The sequence below is a fragment of the Arachis hypogaea genome, chromosome 9, assembly GCF_003086295.3.
Source record: "Arachis hypogaea cultivar Tifrunner chromosome 9, arahy.Tifrunner.gnm2.J5K5, whole genome shotgun sequence".
Classification (NCBI taxonomy): domain Eukaryota; kingdom Viridiplantae; phylum Streptophyta; class Magnoliopsida; order Fabales; family Fabaceae; genus Arachis; species Arachis hypogaea.
In genome coordinates this window covers 1,313,273-1,332,183 of record NC_092044.1, presented here as the reverse complement: position 1 = coordinate 1,332,183, position 18,911 = coordinate 1,313,273, and the positions used below count along the sequence as shown (strand labels likewise).

The 18,911-nt window shown below is 25.4% G+C and overlaps 1 protein-coding gene across 1 annotated transcript; it reads left to right on the top strand.

Annotated features, from left to right (window-relative positions):
• Positions 1–13,720: 13,720 nt before the first annotated feature.
• On the top strand, positions 13,721–14,077 carry LOC112709794 (uncharacterized protein At1g15400). Its single transcript, XM_072203752.1, has one exon. The coding sequence runs from the start codon at positions 13,721–13,723 to the stop codon at positions 14,075–14,077; it is 357 nt and encodes a 118-aa protein (XP_072059853.1).
• The last annotated feature ends 4,834 nt before the right edge of the window (positions 14,078–18,911 follow it).

The window sequence follows — 18,911 nt, the reverse complement described above, 5'->3', positions numbered from 1 at the left end:
GCCATGTGTGAATCACGTTACTTGCGTGTTTAATGGATGGGCGCCACATGGCAACATGTTACCTGTGTGTTGCGTGAGATTGTGCCACATGTCCAACACACGTAAGTTACGTGCTGAGTCAGCACATTGTCTACGTGTTGTGCCTGCATATCTACAACATCTATACACTTGTATATATACTAAAAACCTCCGTTTCCAGATAAAGTTTACCTCTAAAATCTATATTAAAATTCTTTAGTCGTAGTAGAAATTTAAAAAAAAATAATTCTTTATTTAATTCCAACAACCCTTTATGTCAGTATGTGCCAATTTCGAAGGAAGTGCCTTATCTACATAGCCATTAGCCCATATGTTCAGTAACATTTGGCCATGCCACGCCTCAAAACATTTCCAAATGTTATCTAACAAAAATGATGAGATATGTTAGTATTTATACACCTAAAATTAAAAGATTAATAAGAATAGATTTATTTTATTCAATTTCATCCTTTATTTGAGTTCATTTCAATTTAGAGGGTTTAAAATGAAATTTGATTTTATTCAAAAAAAAATAATCAAATGATAGTCTACTTACAAAATAGTCGAATAACTTTATTAAAAATTAATGAGCACCTAATATTTTCTTTTTATTAATAAATGATCCATTAGAGTGATAGATATTTCTTATTTTTTATAAGTAGTCTTAAATACAAAGTTATCAGGATTCCATATTTCTTGTAAGATCTTCAATGTTCTAATAGATTAACACAAATAAAAATATGTTTAAAGATTAATTTTTTTGCATATTATTCGAATAATTCAAATTGGTTCCTATATATAGTTTTTTTTTTTTGGTATTTAGCTATATATAGTTATTCTCAATTTTTGAGTAACCAAACTCTCCCCAAGGCCCAAGTACTAGCTCCACAAAAAAAAAAAAAAAAAAAACCAAAAACAAATCAGATTATTTAAGTAAGTCAGTTTATACAACAAGTATGTTTAGATTTGGATTTAAGATTTGATTAGACCAAATAATAGATAAAACTTTTAAATATTGTATGTGTAAGTATAATATGAGTAAATTTGTAATACCTAAAATTAGAGACGGTTTAATTTATTTGATAAAAAGTTTAAATTAAACAAAAAGAAAGATAAAAATGAATATTCAAAGGAAAAATAAAATGAATCTGCGATGGAGAAAGCCCACTTGCAAGTAATAATGTTTTAGTCTCAAGTCATAAAAAATATCTATAACTAATTTATACATGTAGATTGTAGTGAAACATTATTGATTAGTTTTTTGCAGAGTTACCGTTAGTGATGAATTATGCATTTTTACTCTTTTCATGGGTGACATTTATCTAAGGATAAAAGCTTTATGTATACTATATTCTACACATATGTATGAAAAAATATTTGTATTATTTTTTACAGAATGAGAAAAGAAATATATGATTTATTTATAATATTTAAAAAATATTTATTTTTATTAATTAATAAAGTATAAATATTCATCGCTTTGACTTAAGAAATTCTAATTAATATTTTTTTTTAATTTAAAACTTTTAATTAGGTTCATATATTAAATAAATCTTTCTTCTAGAAATAACTAATAATCATTTCATAAAATTCTTGGTAGTTTAAATAAATTTATACATTTAGACGTTACAAAATCAGATAAGAAACTATTAAATTATTTACAAATGTAAAAGATTTTAGAATATGAATTTGTTCTAAGGACTTGATCACTTGATGATTAAAAAAATTTACTAAACTGTATGGACTTAAAATGATCTATAAAGACTTGATTAAAATTTGATTTGATCAAAGACTTTACAAACAATTGACATTATTTTTTACAATTTTATTATGTAGATAATAAAAAATGTGAATAACGTAAATAATGGACTGCGCTTTTAGGTTGAATAATCATGAAAAAAATATCTCAACCTAATTACTTATCTTTATTTTTAATATCACTTTCACTTTTTATTTTCTTCATTTCATATTTTCACTTCCACTTACATTACACCCTAATTTTTACGACAGCCATTCCACCACCACCTCCCCTACTTATCACGTGGCTCACCATTACCAACAACAAAGCTTCTCAGCGCCGTCTTCGTCTGCGATCACCACAATGAAGCCATTTTCTCCTTTTCTATTCCGTCGCTATTCCAACGCTGCACTTCTGCCCCTGCCATCACGCCACACTGTTGCGTCTTCTCCTCTTCCAACAGGACAACAGGACGCAAGTCCCGTGCCATCAATGCCCCTCGCGAGCTCCGTTCCACGCGTCCTCCTCAACACCGCGTTGCACGCGTACTCGCCTACGCCGTGCCGACCAACCCGCCGCCGCCTTGACCCAGTTCCACGCGTCGTCATTGCTGGCGCCTCGACGTGAGTTCTGAGCGACGTCCATGCCTAGCATGGTCGCTGCTGCGGCCTCAAAGCAGCGCCAATCGTCCTCCCAGTTGCGCGTCTTCAACGGCCAAGTCCAACCCTGCGCCGCCACCCTCCCCACTGTGAGTCTTTTGTGCTCTATTTTTATCGCATTTGTATTTATTTCTTTTTTCAAACCATATATTAGAGGGAGAAGAAATCGAGGATTTCTTTCGATGGTGTTTAATAATGATTAAAAGAATATTTTTTAGTTTAATGGATGTTTCTTCTAAGTTATATGGATGTTTTTTATTTTGGGTGGATGTTTCTTTTAGTTAAATGAATATTTCTTCTCCATGAAAATCACGGTACAGCATTGGTGGCGCCACAGAAATTACGGTACAACAGCAATGGTATCACGGTAATCGACGGCGATGACGACGTCACTCCCTTGACTTGTTCATGCACTTGCGACATGGATGACGAAAAGGAAAGAATGCGTACCTCACGTCAGAACTATCATCGGCGGCGACGACGTGTTGCAGCGACAGATATCCGACAGCATGAGTTGCAAAAAGTTGAGTCGATGATAGAGAATATAGACATACTGTGAAATAGAATATAGTGAAGGTTACATTGTGTGTAATCCTAATAATTCAAAAATCCTAATTATTCTTAATTAATGGAAAATATGATTTTTACATTTAATTTAAAATAAATTTTTTATTCTATTGTTGTTCAATGTGAATATTGTTTTCGGGTATTTTCTCTATTTTTTTATATCTAGTAAAAACTATATTTTTTATAAGGGTTATGATAGACTTTTTTAAATAACATAAATAACTAATTCTAAAAATAGTTTAATTCAAGTAAAACACATTACACTTTAAATTATTCACCTAAATCTTAATTTTAGAATAATCATTTGCACAATTACTGAATTGAACATCAATATATCTGTTATTCACATTATTTAAAATTTTTATTATCTACCTATATTTTTCCTTTTCATAATTCATGCATGTACGTGTGAGTTCACGTCATGAAGTTACGTATTGATTTTACCTTTTTCTTTCTACAATTTTATTTCTCTTCTTATAAAATCAAGGGGTTGTTGGTGTCCGTTTAAAATTATATGAATTAAAATATTCGACAAATAAAAAAAAAAGGGATTATACGAAGTGAGTGGTGTCACACCAGTGCCACCAATCTACATATATATATATATTCTTGAAATACATCAATGGTGATTTTATTTTTTCTTTATGCGGTACAACTTCCATAGCACTAATGATTAAGAATTAACAACTTATTTCCATATTAGGTTCTCTCGGGGCCATATTTGACGGTTTTTTTATTTAAATAAAATAAATTTTTTATTTATCAATTTAAATCAAAATATAAAAATTTATCAATTTGTATATTTAATTGTGCTTTTGCTGATAAAAAAAAATTACAATATTTACGCTCACAGTGAAAACAACACTAAATTCATTAATGTTTTCTCTATTTGCACGTAAATAATTTTCTTTCTCCTCTCTTTTGTCCATTTTTTGCTGGGAGTGATAGAAAAAATAGGAAAGAAAAATTATTTTATTTTTGCTAACAATAATAGCAAAAATATAAAAAAAATCAGTGTAATGTAAATAATATAATTTTTTTATTTTTTATTATCAAAATACAACTAAATATTTAAAATAATATTTAAATAAATAATTTATTTTATTTAAATAAAAAAATCCCCATATTTGAATTTCAATTTTAATGGAATCACTGTAATCCATTAGAAGTTTGATCCATTATTTGAGCAATCTTTTTATGTTCATGGTAACGTTGATCATGTGTTGAAGATGATGATTACGACGATGACAACTTTTTTATATCAAGTTGTTCAAAAATTTATCTTCACTAGTTTGAAGTTTGAAGATAGCGCACGCGCACAGATACACACATATATTCTTTCCTTTTTTATTTTTTTAGAAAAATATAAATAAATAATAAAAATATTAAATAATATAAATAATAGATATATCAAATATTCAATTTATTAAGTATTTAGATGTTTAATTTATTAGATGTGCGAATAGTTATCCTAATATTAAAATTTGGGTAAATAATTTAGAGTGTAGTATATTTTACTTAAATTGAGTCTATTTTAAAATTCTATTCATATTATTTAAAGAAGTAATTGATTATTTAGTATAACTTTTTTTTTTATCAATTGGTAGCTGTCCAAAGCTTAAGAAATTTATGATAGTAATGGTGTAGTTATACGTGAAGACAAAAGAGTAGATGTTGTTTTCTGCTCTTAATTATTTGTTTGAAAAATAAATTGATTTTTTATAATTTAAATTTTTTTAATTATTATTAATTAATAATTGGTGTTGAGAGTATTTTTTATTTATTCATTAGTCGTGAATTTACTTGATAGATATAGTGTGTTTGAATATTTATTTCTAATAGATTATAAATTGTTCGAAATATTTTAAAACAGTATTATGATGAAAATTAAACTGAAATGCCTCAAAGAAAGAAAGAGTAGAAGAATTGGTTGATTAGTTTTTTTTATTGTGATATAAAATATTTGGTTAAAAAAAATAAAAGAACCTTCAAAAATAAAGACTTGAGTATAGTAAAAATTATCAACAAGTTAATTACAAATTACTATGAGTAGAATAGTGTTGACCCTTATGATTATTAATAACAATGTCAGAAATGACGATTAAGGATTGAATTTTTTTAAATATATTTATTCATGTTTTCAATTTTTGTTGGATTATTTTTTATGTTTCACCAAGTTGTATTGAACTTTTACTTCAAAAAAAAAAAAAAATCTAAACTGTCCTAATTTTTTTTTTATCTTCTTCATTCCTAGTGGAATTTTAGAGATATATGTTCATTTGTATGACAAAAATTATATTCTTGTTTCATCGTGTTTACCTTTAATTAAAACAGATAAGATGAGAAATTAGATTGAATTTATTGAGAGATTTTTATATCCACTCATTTATAAACTAACGAAAAATAATTAGTTAGTTTAATTATTTTGGCAAAACTAATGCCCAAATTGTCACAAAATGATTAGAGTATCTTAAATAAAGTTGTGTCGAAAGACACTAATAAAATATATAATTTATAAATAAATAATAACATTTTTTATTTTTTATTTTTTTATTATTTCTATTAATTTTTTATAATTATATTTATTTTTTTATAAAATTTTTTGTACATGAAAAAATAAATTAAATTTTTATAATTTATATTTTTATATTTATTTTATTATTAAATTAAATATAAAAATATTAATTTTATATTTTTTTATATTTTATTCATAATATTCTATCTCATTCTATTTTTATAATAATTAAAATTGTGATTAAATATGCATGATTTAGTAATTATCTAACCATATTTTTTTTATGACCAACTTGGTCAATAAGATGATAACTTATAATTACACCAAGAAGGAAAGAATAATTTTTTGACAAGAAAGTGGTTAAACAAATATTCTTTACACCAATAAGACAATTCCACATGCTTTATAAAAATTTATTTATTTTTAAAAGAAAAATATCATAGGCAATATTCCATTTAATGATTATTTCTTTTAAGTGTATCATCATAATCTCTGAATCTCTTATGCAGCATTTAATGATTATTTTCAAAGGCATGTTTTCTTTTTAAGTGTATCATCACATTCTCTCAATCTCTTATCCAGCATTTAATTATTATTTCCAAAGGCGTTCATTTTTTTACCAGATAAGTAAATATTATTTGTTGATTGTCATAGATAAGTATTTTTAATTTTTTTTAGAATTTATTGACTAAAGAATTAAGAAAGAAATGAGTATTTTAAAAATACAACCTACAAAATTATAAAACAATAAAAAGAATATTTTTATTTTTGCATGTTATGTAAGTAAAATTATAGTAAAAAATATTTAAATCATAAATTTTAATAAAAAATATTTTCATTTGTATTTAAATAAAATAAAAAGTAAAAACTAATACAAATTGAAATTTAAATTTTTTTATTCTAAATCAAATTTATTTTGTAAAATTATGTTTTTTATAAATTTATAACTTTAAACCACACATTTTAATTTTAAAATAATTTATTTAATATATAACTTTTTAAAGTGACATTAAGAATTTAAACTTGAAAATTTACAATAACAAATAATTATGATAAAATAAAGTAAGAATACTAACTAAATTTATGCAATTATGATTTTAAAAATAATTAAAGCATAACATTAGTTAAATTACTATTTAATTTGTAAAATAAATATAGTATAACAAATGTTTAGATATTAGTATATATTAGTTCAAATTCTAAAAATTCTAACTAAATTCATATGTGATATTAGGGACTATATATTAGGTGTATCTATTCAAAATAAAAAATTTTGGTAATGGTTCCATAGATGATGATAAATTAAATGATGATTTATAATTTAACTTAAGAAATCATTATGAATTTGTTTTAAATTGATAAATATATAAAAAATATAATTTTTATTGAATTTGAACTAAAATATAAAATTTAGATTTTTATTATATTTCATTTGAATTCAAATAGAGGTACATATTTTTTTATTGATATTTTTATAAAATTAGTTTAACCCCAAAACTTCCTTTTATAAATAATAACCATTATCATCATTTGGAGAGTACATAAGAGTACAAGAGTACATAAAAATAAATAATATTTTTATTAAAAATATATTTTTTTTAATTTATAATAAAAAAATCTTTATTAAATATAACTTATTTAAGTATATTTTATAATTAACAATAACCATCTACTAATAATAATATCTTATTAAATTTATATCTTTTTAATAAACATTCATTATACACATTATACAAATATTTTATTGATTTCTTATAATTTCTCATTAATTTTTTAGTAGCAATTCAATCGATAAATACCACACTTAAGTTGATTTCTCATTTCTTTTGACCCTTCCTTCCAGTCAATGTCAATGTCCATGTCCCGTAACAAAATAAGAATGTTAAGAATAAAATTAATAGGATATTGATATTGGTCAATTTATTTTTATCTTTTTTAAAATATTACAAAAAAATAATTTTTATAGAGTTCTGCTTAATTTCGACAATTTTTTTTAATTCTAAAAAAGTAATTATTTCAATTATTTAAAGTTTACAATAAACAATTACAATTATTATCATCGTCTCTAAAATATATATGAGTACACAAGAGTACATAAGAATAAATCATATTTTTATTAAAAAAATATTTTTTTTAAATTTATAATAAAAAAATTCTTATTAAATATAACTTATTCAAGTGTATTTCATAATTAACAATAACCATCTATTCAATTTAATTTTTAAAAAGTAAATTACTCAACCATGATAAAACCATTTTTTCCAAATTACATTTTATATTTATTTTATTACTAAATTAAATATAAAAATATTAATTTTTATATTTTTATTTTGTATATTTTATTCATAATATTCTATCTTATTTTATTTTTATAATAATTAAAATTGTGATTAAATATGCATAATTTAATAATTATCTAATAATATTTTTTTCTTACAATCTGATCAATAAGATGATAACTTATAATTACACCAAGAAGGAAAGAAGAATTTTTTGACAAGAAGGTGGTTAAATAAATATTCTTCACACCAATAAGACAATTCCACATGCTTTATAAAAAATTATATATTTTTGAAAGAAAAATATCATAGGCAATATCCCATTTAATTATTATTTCCAAAGGAATGTTTTCTTTTAAGTGTATCATCCCATTCTCTGAATTTTTTGTGCAGCATTTAATTATTATTTCCAAAGGCGTTCATTTTTTTCCCATATAAGTAGATATTATTTGTTGATTGCCACAGATAAGTGTTTTTAATCTTTCTTAAAACTTATCGATATATATATATGACTTGTCAAAATTAAATGGTTGAGATTGACCCTTTTATTTTGGCACCAAATTTGACCAAACTTGGTCTAAAATCTAAAATGAAAATTATGAGTGGATTGATTCTAATATTAAGTTAGGAATTTTTCAGTCTGACCAATTATTAAGCTGGTTGGAATCATAAAACTACACTCAAAATAAAATATGCTTTAAAGTTTAAACATCATTCTCTTAATTAATGCTTACATCACACTAATATAGATAAACCTAAATAATTTTTTATAATACTGTTATATTTGACTGGTTAATAACTATACTATTTAATTAAGTGATTCTTCATCCAATGATTTTTGTAAAATTTCGGATCCTATTTTGACCCTTTAATTTGTATCGTCAACCTTCTAAAACTAAAACAATAATATTACATACACATCAATATAGCAGCTATACTAATAACTTATTATCAATTACATACTTCTTATTAGAATTAATACTGTTACATATAACTACTTTTTTTGTGTTTTTATTTATTAGTTTAAATTTTTAAAATAAATAATTTCATAATAATATATTAAAACATTTATAACAAAAAAGTTTAGAGTTTAATTTTTGTTTGTCATAAAAAATAATTTTAATATAAGACAAATAAAAAATATTTAAAACTCACATAAATCCAAGAAAGTTTTTAACATAAAAAATTATTAAATATAATAATTTTATGCTTTTATCTATCAATTTTTTAGAATAAAATATGAAATATTATTCTACATAATTAGTGCAGATACCCCATGTTTTGAGGCTCAAATTTGGCCATCATCTTCGATAATCAATCTATCACTGTTTGGAGAATTCTGAACTTATCTTCCAAATGTCCACCCATAATTTAATTATATGACATATAATTGATAATTACTTGGATTAAAAATAAAAATTCTATTTACGTGCCGGCTTATGCTAACAAGCTTAAATAAATCACTCTCATTGTTATTATTATTTTTATGCATGTGATGTTCTATTTCTAAAAGGGTTTGCTTGTGTGTCATAGCTACGCAATCTAATTAATGTTGAATAATAATGGGCTACACACTAATGTTACACATTGCATTCTCTCACATCAATTTATATAAATATATTTTCATAAAAAATATATATAAATATGTTGAAAAGAAAATTTCAAATGCTCAAAGACATGATTGAGAACGGTTGGGAGTGTGTAAATTATGAACAAAACTAGGTCAGCATATGGTGGTCCAGGTATATTATTATGGGTTGATTAAAACTTCAATCACACTCTACAAAATTAATTATAATAATATTTTTGGTTTTACTCAACTCGATAGACCATATAATAATAGGAGCTTCTTTTTCTGCTGTTATATATTAGGACATACACTATACGAAAAATGAGCATTTTTTAATGGCTAATAAAAATAATAATTTTAATAGGCCATTTACGAGCACTGAATATTAATAAAGTGTAAAAGAGTTAGAGAATTATTCTTGATATGATCGTTATAATTCGTTTAAATGTTTATATACTGTATAAATTAATTATCAATAATGGACATCAAAAGAAATGTTGTAACGTCTTGATATGTTATTATTTTTTACTAAAACGAATTATTTAAAGGTATAACTGTTGATACTTCATCTCAGATATAAAAAGAAAATACAACATGTATTTAAGATATTGTAATTTATAAAATTTATTATTTACTTATTGATAACGTACCCGCCTCTTATTCTCTCATTGTTATTTATTCGCGGATGAGTTATACACCGACCAATTTTTACGAGAACAATTTTATATATAATTATTGACTGTCGTTAAATTTTTTTATTTTGGTTACATATATTAAAAGTTGATGAGTTTGAAAAACTCTAAATTAAATTGATGATGATCAAACATTATTAACAGCAAAATTATTAATTTATTCTTGACTAAAGTATGATTTTTTGCTGTGCAGATTCCTTAATGAGCCGAAAATAAAATTCTGGTGCAAGCCCAATTCAGCCTTGGTATTAGTATATTATGATCATATATGGATGAAACCATTGGGCCGAAATAAAATGTTGCTAGCCCATTGATTAAAATATTCAGCATTAATATGAAGTTAGCTTCTTGTGGCTGAATGGAAAATAAATAACTTGGGCTAGAATGAGTTTAAATGCTCCAAGCCAAAAAAGTGTTCCTCATGCATGATTCGAAATATACTTCATCAGGAAAGCAAATGTTGATATTTGCCTATGCCTTCCAACGGATCTCAATTCCAACCATGTGATGGATTTTAAATTCATTACATTATCATTTATTGCATGAGAACTATGAGAGAGAATTTGACTTTGATTTGATGGGAATCATTATGATTCTTGCTACATGCCACTCTAAAGGAAGTAAAAGCAACTTTTACCAATTAATTGGTTTAACTCACTTAATTGCTTTTCTTCCAAGATTGCTTATCCTCTCTCTCATCTCTTTCTTTATTTGCTTCGGTTATTATCCAAGAAACCATGGAAGACCGAATGAAAGAAGAATATGCATGCTTCAAGACTATCGAACTAATGATAGCAAGAAAACATAACAAAAGAAAAGTATGCTATGGCTAAGATCTGCATCACTTATGGTAAGATTCTGTGATGAGATCTTGGCTTCTTCATACCAAAAATAGTTGATGAAGATTCGACCAGCAAGGAAGATCTTTGGAGGATGGCTTGTCTCTGATTCTGCTCAACCACCACAGGAAGTAGCTAGAGTGGCGAAGTGATGGAGGAGGCAGAGATTGGAGCAGATGAAGCCATCATCATCATGAAGCATCAAGGGCCAAAAATTCATCTTGGAGAGCAAGCCAAGGATGGAGCGCTCGGATTGATGAAGGGTGATGACCAAGGAAGGACTAGAGGTACTTGCATGTTGGGTTTTGCATGGATAACCTCCTTTCTCTTTCTGGCCGAACCGGTTTGTTCTGCATGGAGAAAAAGTTAAGCTTGGTTTGTTTGGTTTCAACTGTGGAGGCTTCACTCTTCTATAAAAAGGGTGAACAGCCATGGTTTGAAGCAAGGAGTTAGAAGTAAGTAGTGAGAGTGCAAGGCACAGGATTCTCATAGCTACCTAAGCTTACAGATTTTCTTCTCCTTCAATGTATTCTGTTTTGTAATTTTTCTGTTTAATTTTGTCATGTCTTGAGTCTCATGGAAAAAGGCAAACAGTAAGGTTTGTATGAAAAAGTCATAGAGCGGAAAAAGGCAGAGAGTGCAAAATTAAAAGAAAAAGCCATAGATGTCTTAGAGTTCCTTTGTTCATCTATGTTGTGTTTCATGATTCTGTGGGAATCCCCTTGTAAGTTGGGTTAGCACTTTACAATTTGTAATCTGGATGATTATAGTGAAATTCCATCATTGTTGTGATGGAGACTGGATGTAGGTTGCATTGCACTTAGCAGCTAAACCAGGATATATCTGGGTGTAATCTTCTCTCTCTACTCCTTCATTTCTGTTTCTGCCGCATAGGAACTAAAATAAAAAATGCCTCGTGCCAAGTGACAAGACAAAAGTAAAAAGTCTCGTGGCTAAGGACAAGACAAAAACTGAAAAGTCTCCTCAAAGACCAGAAAGTGTTTTCAAGCAAAAAAGGGACTAAGATTCAACCCCCCTTCTCTTAACCACTGAAACCATCAAAAGTATATTTAAACATTTTAAAATACTATGACCATAAAAAAATAAAAGTACATATCTAAAACTAGTTACTATTAGTGATCAAAAGTTAACTTATATAGTTTGAGTTAATTCACTTATCTATTTAAATAACGTCAAAAATTTAAATATTTTATTATCTTAATATATATAATTGAAAACTAAGTTTGTTTGTGTGTGTCTTATATATTATTAAAATGAGTATTTGAAAACTCCCCTCTATTTTTAATATTTATTAAAAATAAATTACATAATTAAAAGGCGAAATTTAAACTTCCGACATTTTTTTAAGCAAACGAATGATAGAATGAACTGACCACTCAACCAATTCAAATTGATTATAATAATTCCATAGTTAATAGTTTATCACAGAAAGAAAAAAAATGAGGTGGATAAAAAGTGCCAACAAAAAAAGAATAAAGAAAAAGTCTAGGGGGCAGTAGTATTATTGAATTTTGGCCAGCATGTAACTAACAGAAAAATGTGAGCCATTGGATGAAATCTCACACCAATCTCACACCATCAAATCATCATTGATGGCTAGTTGATGGCTAACAATCACAAAAATTGCTGGCCCCTAGCATTGCTCTTAAAAAAAATTTAACGATTATCTTATCTACACATAAAATAAATTAGTCTTTCTATCTAATATTAAATAAATTAATACTTTTTTATAATTTTAATAAAATATCTTAAAAATTAATACTCTCTAACCGTTTTTAACGGTTATTATTCTCTCTTTTTTTAACCAATATAGTTTGATTTAAAAGTTTGCTACAATTTTAAATGTATTCCACAATAACCATAATAAAATTTGAATAATACATCAACATGAAAATAAATAAAGAAAAAATTTAACATGCTCCTATCATTATTAGTCTTAATTAATTAATTAACTAAAACAACAAAAATAATAATTAAAAGAAAATCCAAAGAGATAGAATTGACTAAGTTTGGGTTGAAGTTATATAAAATATGAATAAATAAATTAGGTACAAATAAAAGATAAACAATTAAATTCATATATTTATATAAATAATTAATTTAGTAGTTAATTTTTGTCAATATATATAAAATATTTTTTTATACAAATAACCAACGGGATATAGTTATATTGATAAAGATAATTATTTTTTAAATATATTACTCAAAAAATTATCCAAACACATAAATCTGATTAAATAATTATATAAAATTCTATCGTATTAAATTAAGAGTTTAATTTTAATTTACTAATCACAAAAAAATTTATATAGGTATTTAATCATATTTGATCATTTAAATAACTAATCATGCCATTAACATAAAAGATATTAAATTTTTTTAAGTATATCAGTATATCGATATTTTAGTAATTTTTAACTATTAATTTTAACGGCATATATTCTCTATATCTTTTATAATTAAGATCAACGAATTAAAAATTATTAAAATATTAATATATTCATATTTTTAAAAACTTTTTAAAAGCATTTATTTTTACTTAGAGAATATTGTATAGATAGATTCACGTGTACCAATACATTAATCAAAATTAAATTTTGAAATTAAACTTATAAAATATTACTAGTACTAATAAGTAATAACAACTTCTCCTAATTTACTTCACCAACTCTTATCTTTTTCTCTTCATTAAATTCCTTCCCTATATATATATATCAAAGTCATACAAATCATAATATTCATTCATCAAATCCTACAACAACACACCAGAAACATCTATAGAGAGAGAGAGAGAAAGAAAAGGTTAATTTTTGGCGGTGATCATGGACATGGGTGGCCTTCAAAGATCCGCAGTATCTTTCAGAAGACAAGGCTCTTCTGGTCTTGTTTGGGATGATAAGCTCGTATCTGGTGAATTGAACAAAATCAACAAACAAGAACAAGATCAAGATCAAGATCATAATAAAAAAGACCATGGCTTATCGATTAAAACCAACGCTGCTGGATTTCGCACCAGAAAACAAGAGCCGGCGGCGGTAGACCCTCCGTCTCCAAAGTTATCTGGCTGTGGATTCTGTGGCGGTTTTGGAAAAAGTGGCGGTTCAGGGAAGAACAATAATAATAAGAAGGGTCAACGGTCAAAGCCACTTAATAATAAGAAGGGTCAACGGTCAAGGTAGAGATAATTAGATAAACTTGTTTCTTCGTTTCAATTCAATATGATCGTCTTGTTGTTGGTGGTGTTGTACTTTTTCATTCCCCCTTTTCCGGCACCGGAGATGGAATATTCCGGCGAGTCTTTTGTGAAGTCTGGCTATGGGTGAGTAGTTTAGAAAATTCTTGTATGTTTTTTGGAACAGATTATAGAAGAGAAAATTTTCAATTATTTTAAGGTAAAAATTCAAGTGGTGACTGATTTGACTAAATTTTCATTTAACGGCTTTCAGCTATTAACTTTGAGTTTCCACCTTATTTAAAATAAGAAGTTTGGTTAAAAATTGTAAATTATTTTGAAATATTTCGAAAAACATGCAAGAATTTCCCCAAAAAAAAAAAAAAACGGAAGAAAGATGTGAATTGATATTGCTATATCTCCTTTAATTTGTTAGTTTCTTCTCTTTTGGGTTTTAGTTTTAATTTTATTTAGATTAATAGGGTAGTTTATGTGGCTGAGTTGTGGGTTGTTGAACTTGTAACTATGTGTATATTTGTTGGGTTCATAAAGAATTTTGATGGTTTGCAATTTGAGATGGTTGGTATTGCTAAGAAAAGTTTGACTTTTCTTTGGTCTACTTGATAAAAACATTAATATATGTTGAAAATTTAAGTGCAGATATTTTTACATAAAATCAATAAATAAAAATTGTTAGAGGATACTTTAATTAAATTTATTAAATTATTTTGTGATTTTTAAAAATTAACTTTACAATGAATTTTTACCTTAATATATACCTATCCCGTTCCTTTTTATTTATTTATTTATTTGTTTTTGTGTACATTATGCATAATATACATGTTGTGGTGAAGCTTAATAAGAAAAGCTACTGCATTGGATGTGAAGCTTTTATGAACTTGGGATTTATTTCCAGCTTAGGATGATGCTACTAACATAAGTAATTTGATAATTAAAATAAGCTATTCTCAAATATAATTAATAAATTGCAACATAGTGATTGAAGATTAAAGGGTATGAAATAAAGTTGGTTGCTGATCATCAAAACAAAGGAGAACTGCCATTAAAGCTTGAAAAAAAATGTAATTATGTTTAAATATTTTATCATTCTTTTCCTTTTTTTTAAATAAAGTACTTTTTGTAGTATTATAATTTAACAACAATATGCTCTTATTAAGCAGAAGAGAAGATATATAGTGGAAGAATTTTTATAAAGAAAAATAAAGTTATCACAAGAATAATTTTATAAAATAAGTTTAAGTTAGTTTTTAATTTCTATAAATAATTAAATTACATTGAACATATAATAATGATTTTTAATTAATAAACTAAATATATAGTTAGTGAATGGCAATGAATAAACGAGCAACTTTTTCTTTTAAATGTTGGAATGACCCACCATTTCATAATCATCACCACAAATCCTAATCCTTTTATTTATTATATATTATGGACAAATACTACTGTTGGGTGAATGTAATCTGGGAATGACCAACTTTTTTGGCTATTTGGCAATTTGCTCATATATAATAATTTCTTAAGAAAGGCAACTAATCAATATGCAAACCGTTGGCATGAGATTTTGAATATGGAATAAAATTCCATTTAGATTAGTTAAAAGTTGTTTTATTTTGAGATAATATCCAATTTAATTCATAAATTTATACGTGAGTTTAAATTTTGTAAATATGTTTCATATTAATTTTTGGGATAATTTTGACACATAAATATTAATGGAGTATTAACATTATATTAAAACTTATAATATGATGTCAGTTTTAATTTTAGTGCTTATCAAATAATTCAAAAATAATGTTATATTACTTATTTAAATTATTTAAAATAAACTGTGTTTTATTTTTGGACTAATATGAGTTATATTTGTAAATTTGTGAATTAGATAAAAATGATTAAAATTTTAGAGATTAAATTAAAGTCTATTTCGAATACAAGTTGAGGACTAAATTGATTTTTATTTCTCTTATTTTATATTTATTAATTATTTTTTTTACCGAAAATAGAAAGATTTGAACTTGCGACATCTTAAGTGATGAATATGGAGAGACTATACCATTTGAGCTATAACTCATTAGCATTTATTAATTACCTCTTACATAAATGTATAATATTATATGTAATAAGTGTATAATTTTAAATGTTATATACATAAAATTATAGATATTAAATTAAATAAAATAATTTTATATTATTGTCTCCTTAATGTTACTCTTTTGAATAATATGCATTATGCTAAGAAATTAATAATCATTACCAATTAAAAAATTAATCATCAGACCGCTTAAATAAATATTGAGGTTCAAATTTTACTTTATACATCAAGCAATTTATTAACCAACAATAAATTCGTAAATAAAATTCTAATCCACTACGAATTAATTATTAGACTGTTAGATTTAGAAATACTGTCGATAACTAAAAAATATTTAAAATAGATAGTTATTTTAAATAGGAGAGAGTCTTCAACAATTTTTCTACTATACTATATCATATTATTAAATAAAAATAAAAGATATTATATATATTAAAATCAATCAATAAAATTATTTATTACGAATGGTGTATAAATTTATGTATTATTTAATTAGTTTTTATATATATTTTATTTTTTAATATATATTTTATATAGTAGTGGTTAATTTTAATATATACCTATACCGATTGGATATAAATTTACCCATTTCTCTATGTTTCGGGGTTTTTTTTTTGTATTTTATCCGCTTATCAATAAAAAATATATATATTATTTGTTGTTCACATAATTGCATTTCGATCAATGATATTCCTCTTCATCTAATCAACACTACTATTTCTTCTGGTCAAAATAAACATGTTAATTTAATTGGTAAAATGGTGCGACACAACAACTCAGTACGATAGCAACTGCCATACCAATAGAACAATCAAGAAGAAGAAGAATCAAACAATAATTTGATAGTTTAATCCTCTATATAATGGGAGAGGATTTGATTATTATTATTATTGTTCACATAAGTCTAACAAGTCTATAATTGTGATGACTTTAAAGTTGAAAATTTGATTTTGACCATAGTTTTCGTCCTTCATTAAAACGAGTAGAAATAGCAATCTGGACACCTGAAAGCTAAGCAAATATTATTAATGTTTGTTGAAATCTGAGTTCTAGTCGAATTTTTAATTAATAATATTTATATAATTTTCTTTTTAATTTCAAACTTTGAGTAAAACTAAAATTTGTTCCCAAGAATATTGGGGTGTTATAAATTCATCTCTAAATTATAAAACATATAACATTTGATCCTTAGTGACAAATTCATCTCTAAATTATAAAACATATAACTTGTTAGAACAACGTTGTTTTTTCTTGACGAATCATATCATATATTCAAGAGTAAAGCTAGGGAACCAAAAACATATCAGCCAAAACTCAGCCAAATACCTTTGGATGAATTCAAAATTTTTACGAATTAATATATATGGATGTTTCTTCTACTAAGTATTAGAATGTTTCTTTTTCATATTAAATGGATGTTTTTTTATATATTTTTCGAATTTGTGATTGTTAGACGTAGATAGATTAATATGAGAAAAAAGAGGAAGATTTTTATAGGTTTTAATTAGATTTACTTAATTAATTTAAAATTTTTTAAATTTTGAATTTAAAAAATTTAAAATTAATTAATTATTGATATAAATTAATATAGTTTTGTTTAGTTTTTGGCTGATAAGATTTTGGTTCCTTATTTTTCCTATATTCAATTATATGTTTAGATAAAATTGAGATATATACAATTTATCAGAAGCATCGAATTGCTAAATGGTTATTTATTTATTTATGAATAAATTAAAAATAGTTTGCACAATTGTAATAAATTGCAAAGTCGGTGAATTGCAGAAAACGTGGGCCACGCAGATTACCAATTCCCATTGCAGCCAAATTGGACCAACAGGCACATAGACATGAATAGTTTTTATTTTATCAACAACAAAAAAAGCGTAAATTAATTTGGGTTGCTAATTTTCCATAAGTTTCAGGAGTTTGCATCAACCATTAAATGAAGTTCAGATAGAAACTCACATACAATTGACTGTCTTCACACACCAAAAGAAAATAGTTTAGGATTGTCAAAATAGATTAAATTCATCGGATCAATTCGTTTATCCATTTAAATTGGCAGATTTTATTTCTAAAATTAAATCCGTTTAAATTTTAGGTTAAACGGATTGAGCACAATTAACCTGAAAAAATGATGGTTTAAACGGATTAGTCCACAAACTAAATGGGAGGCCCGTTTATTTTTTTATATTAAAAAAAAACACTTTTAGACGATATTTTTTCCAATTCGATCTGAAAATCCGACCTATCAACTAAAAAAAATTATTTTTTAAAAGTTTTTTTTATCTAAAAGTGATATTTTTTATCAAAATATTTTTCAAAGAATAAAATAAAAAGATAAACAGACTGACCCGTTTAACCCATCGAACTAACCATAAATGGTTCGAGCTGAAAAATTATAGACGGCCAATAAAACAAGTTTAAACGGTCCAACTCATTTAACTCATGAACTTAACGGATCGAATCTAAATAGACCGGATTAGCCCGTTTGACAACCCTAAAATATTTGTCCAAAGAATAAATCAATTTCTCATAATTCAAAATTTTTTATCTAATTTTCAACCATTCAAATAATTTATCTAAGTAATTCCTAACACATCAATAGGAAGCATTTCAACTGTTATAGGGTGTAACACAATTATAAATTATATCAAAAGATAAAATCACTAGAATACCTGAAATATTTGAATAAAAAAGTAATATTTCGTTGTCATAATTCATTGCAAAA